At 37.4% G+C, this 8,413-nt stretch overlaps 1 protein-coding gene across 1 annotated transcript; it reads right to left on the reverse strand.

Moving 5' to 3' along the window:
• Nucleotides 1-5,249: 5,249 nt before the first annotated feature.
• LOC122075753 (putative pentatricopeptide repeat-containing protein At1g09680) lies at nt 5,250-7,994 on the reverse strand. The gene has a single exon (XM_042640902.1). It carries the CDS (start codon nt 7,900-7,902, stop codon nt 6,130-6,132), a length of 1,773 nt encoding a protein of 590 aa, XP_042496836.1. The 5' UTR covers nt 7,903-7,994; the 3' UTR covers nt 5,250-6,129.
• Nucleotides 7,995-8,413: the final 419 nt, after the last annotated feature.

The following is an 8,413-nucleotide window of genomic DNA, read 5'->3' on the forward strand; positions in this document are numbered from 1 at the left end:
ATAGAGAGAGAGAGAGAGAGAGAGAGAGAGAGAGAGAGAGAGAGAGAGTTTTTGGTAAACATAGTTTAGAAAACCAAAGGGCATGTATCTTGTTTTGATTGATATAAATGTTACTAAGTTTGTCTCGAATTCTTAATTCATTTTAAAGAATGATTCACTTTATTATATTTTGGTGGTGATTCAAATGATTTTTTTTTTTTTTTTAGATCTGTGATGATAGTAGAGAGATATGATTCGACCTGATTGACCGTCGCCCAATGGATTGATCCGATTTGGAAGAGTGTATAATATTCTATCGTTTTGTTGAGCATGTATCGAAATTTGGGGATTTTTCGTTTTAGGATTTCTAAGCGAGTTTTCTTGCAGCATTTGGGTGCTCGTGAGAGAGATCTCCATTGTAATTTTTCTTCAATTATAGTGAAACAACTTCTTTTTCATTAAAGGACATAACATACCACATCTGTGTGTAAATCTCATTAAATTTATGTCTTGTGTGAATTTATCTCTATTTTTCTTCGTATTTGTTGTTCGCTTTGGTAAATGTGTTTAATAATAGGGCAGTAGAACCCTACTTTGTTAATAAAGGTACACACTAGCATGAGCCAATCATGAGAGGATGTATGGGAGTATCTTTAATGTGGGGCAATGTTTTCTTCTTGTATCTATTATGTCTATAGATGTAGACACACACTAACGGATAGGATAACGTTATTTCTTTCTTCATAATAATTGAGAGAGAGAGAGAGAGAGAGAGGGAAAGAGAGGGAAAGAGAGAGAATGTAGTTTAAAAGTTTAAGTTAGGACCACATTTAACAAAATCAGAGGACATGTTCCTTGATTTGATAGATATGAATGTGTTTAATAATATATTTTATTTTCAATTGAGGAGATAGGGTTGAGATGGCTTCCACCTTATAGGACATCACATAAGAAGAAATGTACAGGTCGCAACATGACCTGTTATACACCAAATGTGATTAGGATAATACCATTAGAATCCAGTCCATAATAGAGATGACCTTGAAGGAGATAATTCCTTTCAGTACATAAAATAAGGATTTAGCCTATTAAACATGAACCACAATAACAAGAGAAATTACATATAACGTTCATCATCGACTTTAAAGAATTTGTCGTCATATTTTCTCTTTGCATAGCTTAATCTCTAATGCAATAATCACAAATGAAATAGAAAATAACATTAGGATAGGAGGATGACCTAAAGTACTATTTGAAAGATGGGACACACCCTTCCATCAAGGAATATAAAATAGAAAAGGACTCTATTCCCTTAGTTAGATATGAGTGAGTTTCCTATTTAGAATCCAAATCTTAATTTATAAGACTGAAATTGACCATTACCTAATTGTTCTATGATAATTAAGAAAATATTAAAAAATATTCCTATAGACCTTGGATAATTAATCCCTATCTGCTTCTTGTGATAGACCTACCATTTTTGTCTGAAATAGGTATAAGGGCCCAACATTTGGGATTGAATTCCTTTGTGGCGCAACAGAGCGTCTAACACGCATTCAATGGCCAGAAACGGCCAGGCACGAAGCCCAAGGTAGTCGCACAAAACTCAATGTGTTTCTGGGAGTTGGATGCACGTCAAGCGTCCTGTTGCGTCACAGAGAATCCAAGTCCCAACATTTGTAGATGTGGTACTCATGATTTTTATTTACTTATTTATTTATTTTTGGCCCTGCGCTTAAAAGCACTTTTGGAGATAATAGGTAAATTGATTCACTAAATCCATTAATATTCTTTGTGAAGTTTGCAAGCTTTGGAGAGGAAAAAATGATGGATGGAGTTGAGTCTAGGATTTTTTCTTTTTTTCCTTGGGCTGCCGGGTCTCTTGGACTGCTTCTGTTTATACAGCCCATTTAGATCTTAAAGGACTCCTTATTAGGCTACCTTTGAAACTCGGAATCAAATAGGAATTGGCCGAGTTTAATTGGAACTGGCCCCCTCTAGGAATGTCAATTTTCAGCACGAACCAGTTGAACCGAACAGAACCTATCGAAAAACCTGGACCACCAAACCCATATCTGGAACCGGACCGAAACCCAAAGCTCAATTTAAAAGTTGATAAAAACCATTATAAGAAAAACATGCATGTCTTTATAATTTAAAAAAAATGAGATTGATTAAAAAACCTAAAGATGGGCTCCTCTAAAGGGATTGACCTCTCAAGTAATCCTATCTCTCAAAATCAACTAGCTTGGTAGAGAAGAAGTCAGAGAATCATGTTAGGGATGTAAATGATTAGTCATAAATTTGAATTTGATTTGCATTCAGGTTCATTTAGGGGTATCCGTATTCAGTAAAAGAGTATTCAAATTTGACCTAGTGGTCGTGGGTTCGAGTCGGGAAATAGTCTCTCCACAAAACGGGGTTAAGGCTGTGTACATTATGACCCTCCCTAGACTATGCAGTTGCGGAAGCCTCATGCACTGGGTATGCCCCTTTATTAAGTTGTTGGGTTTTGAGTCTATTTTTTTTTTTAATTGTTATCGAAGTGTTTTGGTTAAGCTGGAATAGGTCTCTATGAGTCCAACCTTGTTTTAGGAGTAGACTACTTCCATAGGGCAAGTGGCTGGAGGAGTTTTAGGCTTAATTTGAGTTCTATTAACAGTCTTTTATTTAAACATATGTGAGGAATTGATGAAAGACTTTTTTGCTTGTATTGGTCTGGGATTCAGGTGTGCTGACTCTTGTGGATTAAAGAACGTTGAACTGCTGTGAGGTTCAGCAGTTAACCTAATAGAGTTTGTGTATTAAGGGTGCTTTGGGAAATATTGTTTTTATTGTTCTTTTTTACCTTTTACCTCCTCAGGGAGGTGTATGTTATTTCTCATAGTATATTAGTGTAGCAATCTAATTCTACCATCGCTCTTGTTCTTTTCTTCTTCTTCTTCTCGAGGGATAAATGAATTGGATATGGATCAAATTCCGATTTGGATACCCCAAAATGAATATGGATGCGGATCAAATTCAGATTTTCAATTATCTGTTTACTCTCCGACTTGTGTAATCCAGACCTTCGTCCCCCCAATGAATATAATTTGCTCTTAATCCATATTTCTACGTTATTTTAACTCTTTTCCTCATTCTCTAGAACCTGTTTAAACTTCAAGAACCCTCAAAATCATTAATTTATTATTTAATCAGATCGGATAATTATCTTTCAGATAATTCGGACTTTAATCTGGATACGGATACCCCTAAACGAATACGAATGCGAATTCAGATTTCGACAATCCATTTACATCCCTATAATCTTATCCTTCAACTCTCTACTCTCATCTCACCTCTTCTTCTCTTGTTCTTACTCTCTCACAATCCCTACATTCTCACTGAAACCTGGTGGGATTCTAGGTTGTGGTAATGGTGGGATTCCAGCCCTTAAAATCATGTGGTGGTTCCTGATTATGTCTTCCTTTTCTTCTCTATCTTTTTTTCTGTCAAATCAAGTTTTTGAATTTCAGGTTTCCTACTTGAAGTCTATTTCTTCAAAATCTCAGTTTTCAAGCTCAATATTCAATCCTGATTTCAGATTACTGATAAGGCTTAAGTTCCTCCATTGATTCTGTTTGAACCTATACAAGCCTGCTCTGATTTCTATTGTTACTGTCAGAAGAGTTTGGTTTCTTAATCCAACTAGTATACTTCCATATTTCTAAGTCTGACCATCAGTTTTGAACCCAACTTAGATGTTTCTTAACCCACATCAAGGTAAGTTTGATGTGGGTTACAAAGATATCAAGAGCCTTCCACTGCCATATATAAGGAATGAAAGGTACTGAAGGGAATCCTTGTTATGGAGAAAACCAGAAAAAGAAAGGTTTTGCACCAGAATGAACTGTCACGAAATGTTGGGAGTGGTTGAACACATAAGTTAAGTTCACTTATTGTTGTCCTGTAAATATGAGCAGTCATAAAACATTTTAACGAAAAAATGAGCTTAGCAATGAATCATATTTGTCAGTAAAGAATTCCTCTTCTCTACATCAGGTGCCCTAGCAAATTCATTTTCCAAAAATTGAAATTCTTCTTCCTCAAAGAATATGTTGCTTTTCTGATCAAAGTTCTTAGCTTCACCTTCTGTTGTTATTAAAACTTTACCACTCACCTTCTTTGACCATTTGCAATTGGAGTTATTCTGTGTCTCTGTTTGGAGTTTGAACAACAGCTGCCCTTACAAGTTCACAGAGTATATATATATATATATATATATATATAGATAGATATATATTTGATGCAGTTGGCTGGTAGGTGGTGATAAACTGGCATGGAAAACCATTTCAGTGGTGAAAGATTGGGATTCAACTACAGTTCCTAGAGCATCAACTAGCTGACTCATTGGGACATACAAGGATAAACATCTTTTTAGAAAACAACACTGGTGGATTGCACCCCAGAGATCCATCTTTGCTGGAATCTCTGATTGCTGATATGGACAAGTAAATCTAAGTTGGATGATTACTTGGCAAGATCAGAATTTCTACTGATGTAATATCTACATTGATTTGCTTGTAGTTCAGATTGAATGGGTTCTGGTTCTTGATTGTTTGCTGAGAGATGTTCATACTTGATCTGATGTTTAAGGAGTGAGGGTTTCTACTGTACTGATTCCTTTACCTATATTTCTCTTGGCAGAGGAGGGGGTTAAGAGAGTTTATGTCAACAACCTGGAAACAGTATAGTATTACATTAACGGGACCGTTTGAATGACACCTCTTTTGGTGTTTTGGAACATGTAACCTTCTTTTGATTGTCATGTTTTCCAACTATATTTATTAAATGACAGTTTATCACTTGTGTTGATGAGATATTCCCAATTATGTAATCATTAGTTCTGTTTAGGGATGCAATGGTTGATAGGATGTACTCGATTGTTATAGAGTTGAGAGTTTATTTTTGTTGTACCCCACTTCCATGCACAAGCTCAAACTAAGGAACCAATCCTTCATCTGATGTTAGGAGGCAGTGGTGTTGTTTTCTACCTGATGACTAGACAAAGGGATATCAAATAAGCCCTTCTCCATTAGGATGTGTTTGGTATGCATTAGATTTTAGGTCTAGGATGCATTCTGAAATCCAATTCTTCGCATTTTCTCACTTCACTGCGGATGCATTCTTATTTCAGATCAATGCATTCTTATTTGAGAATGAGAAAATTGAATGGATACAGATTCTATTTAAAATGCATTCTTATGAAATGCTGTGGAGAGAACCACATGAAGCAGACCAAGGAGAAGATGGTAGCAGCAGTACTAAAAAATAAGACAGCATTGTTCAAACACATGGAAAACAAACAATTACACAGACAGAGGCCCGTCCCCCTCTTTCTTCTTTTTTCAGTAAAAGGGAAAATAAAGAAAAAAGAGAACCAATTTTTGGTCCAACTTATATCTTAGAATTAAGATACTTTTAAGAGGTAAAGAAGAGGGAAATTGGGAATCATTCCTCAGGATGAGCTTACTTGATCTCTTTCTCACACTCAATGATCTTCGATTGACAAGCCCCAACAGTTGTTTCTGTTTCTCCTGATTCTGTTTAGGGAAAACCTTTCAGGTTGGTATCCGCATGTTTGTGTTCCTGAGAACTTCAGACTTTTGTTCTTCAGTTTCTCAAACTGTAGCCACTGCCCTGCTTTCTTCACTCACACTTGATATCAGAATTCTTGGTAGCTTGCTTACTTTCTTGGAGGCTAAGCCTTCATTGCTTCTCCAGCGAAGAAGAAAAGATAAGGAACACCTAGAAGGCCAATCCACACGGTGTCTGCGTGGGGAAGTGTAAGCCACCAAAGGTGAAGGCTTTCCTCGCAGTCATTTTGGTTATTCATGATCATGACAATCTCTTCATAGTCGCGTAGGCTGTTCACCACTTGCACCAGAACATGAGTGCACAATGGGTAAAAATATGCATCCTAGAATGGGCTTCGTTCTTCGATGCATTCCAGAATCTGAGAACGGGAACGTAAAACAATGTTTTTGACATTTCAGAACATGTTTTCGATTTAGAATGCATATCAAACACAACCTTAATCCGCGACATCAGTATCACTCACAGCCCATGCTACCCACTAAAGCATGAATGTTAAAAAAAAGGGAACTCAAATCATCTTTTTTGGCGGTTCTTCACATCTTTACTTATATCACTAATTAGTGAACTGTAAGCTGCAAAATCAGAGACCAAACCCTTTTCACTACGTAGTTTATCAAAATCTTCTGGGTCTCCATGTTTGCAATGTCCTTCCAACAGAATATTGTAAGTGATATCATCTGGAGTCACCCCTAGATTAAGCATTGCATCCAAAAGCATTTTAGCATTTTTCATCTGCCCCTGCTTGCAGAGCCCATTCATGAGCACATTGTAGGTTACAACACCTGGTGCACGGCTGCTACTCTGCATCTCCTTGAGGAACTTAAAACCCATCTTCACATCCCCCATCTTACAGAACCCATCAATCACCATTGTATAAGTAGCATCATCTGGTACCAAACCTGCTCCTAACATCTCCCTCAATGTCCTCTCTGCATCAACAACTCGTCCTTCTCTACAAAGCCCTGAAATAAGTGCTGTATAAGCTACATTATCAAGCTCAATACCTTGGCCAATCATACCCTTTCTTACATCCATAGCCGACTCTAAATCTCCCTCCTTGCAACACCCATCAATGAGAGTAGTGTATGTGATCTTGTCAGGTTTCAAACCCTTACTTGACATCTCTTGCATAAGTCTTCTTGCTTCTCTCAAATCACCAACCTTGCATAAGCCATTGATGAGTGTATTGTAGGTAATTATATCAGGCTTCACTCCTTTCCTCAACATTTGCTGATAAATTTCCATGGCCACATTGATTCTCCCATTCTTGCACTGCCCATCAATCAAAGTAGTGAAAGTAACATCATTTGGAACCAACCCTCTCTGGCACATTTCATTGAATAGTTGATTTGCATCTTCTAATCTACTCTCTTTACATAACCCATTAATCAAAACACTGTAGGTGAAAACATCAGGAAGGATATTTGCTTCCGACATAATGTTCTTCAACTTAAATCCTTCCTCCAAATTCCCCGACTTGCAGTACCCATTGATCAAAGTATTGAAACTAACGACACTTGGAACCAAACCCCTCTTACTAATTTCATGGAAGATCAACTGGGCTTCCTTCAACTTACCCTCTTTGCAGAATTTATGCATCAAAATATTGAATGTGTAGATATTCGGCGGAAACCCACAGCCCAAAATTTCTGAGTAGAAAGCCCAAGCAGCGGCAGATGAATTCGTCTTCATCATGTGATCCAGAAGATTACCACAGGCATGAAATGGGATTCGAAACCCATGCTTTCTAACCAATCTGAAACACTGAATTGCATCCGAGACGAAACCAGAATTGATATACGCATTCATCAGAGCATTAAACACCAAATTGGGCTGATGGGTACCTGATGTTTCAACAATTGTTGCAAAGATAGAGGAAGCTGAGTCCTTCCCCTTCCGAGAGATGACAAAATGAAGGAGAGATTCGGCTTCTGATAGCATTTGGTGAGTGCATAGGAAATGGGCCATTGTGCAGTAAGATTGGATGGTGTGGCGAAAACCCTGTTGCGAAGAAACCCATCTGAAGAAAGAGAGAAGAGAAGGTGGGTCAAGAGAGAGTGGGTTGTGGGTGATCAGATCGATAATATGGCGAGCTGTGAGTGTAGGGATTAGCTTCTTGAGGGAGGAATCAAGATGCTTTGTTGGAGTGTTCTTGATGGCTTCTGAGATGGTTGTGAGCATAGGATCATGGTCAGCAAGTTGAGGCTTAAACCAGGTGGAGAAGTAAAATCCAACTCGTGGAGAGCAGAGGAGTTGGTGCTTCCTAACTAGTTTCCAAGTAATCATCTCTCTTTGCTCCACGTTTAAGCCCTTCTGGTTTTTAGAGAATTGAGACTCTGGAGTTACTTGCAGTTCAGGTCACGGTTTACACTTTAAACTATGCATCTTTGCCTGATCGCTTGAAGTAGGGTGTGTCAATCGCTCGGTTTGGATCGGTTTTGATTCGGTCTCATCTGTTTTGATATGAGAATGAGTGATACTAAAATATGATCCGGTAAGGATGCATTGAATTTGGTTTAGTTTTGATTTGAATTCGATTTGATTTCGAATCGGTTTCTTTTATCAGTTTACTATTATTTGATTTTGAGTTATCCAGTAAATTATTCAAAATTATTATTATTATTATTTTTATTAATGTAGATTGTTAGATTGGTATTGGTTTGTTATTGGGTTATATCGATTTTGATCTAATTAAGGATGTGAATTTGAAACCGAAATCGTTTATCAAATTAAACTGAGCCGTTTACACCGAAACTGTAAAACCGTTTTAGTAAATGGTCCGATTTTGGTTTCAAGT

Source organism: Macadamia integrifolia, chromosome 1, assembly GCF_013358625.1.
Source record: "Macadamia integrifolia cultivar HAES 741 chromosome 1, SCU_Mint_v3, whole genome shotgun sequence".
Taxonomy (NCBI): Eukaryota; Viridiplantae; Streptophyta; class Magnoliopsida; order Proteales; family Proteaceae; genus Macadamia; species Macadamia integrifolia.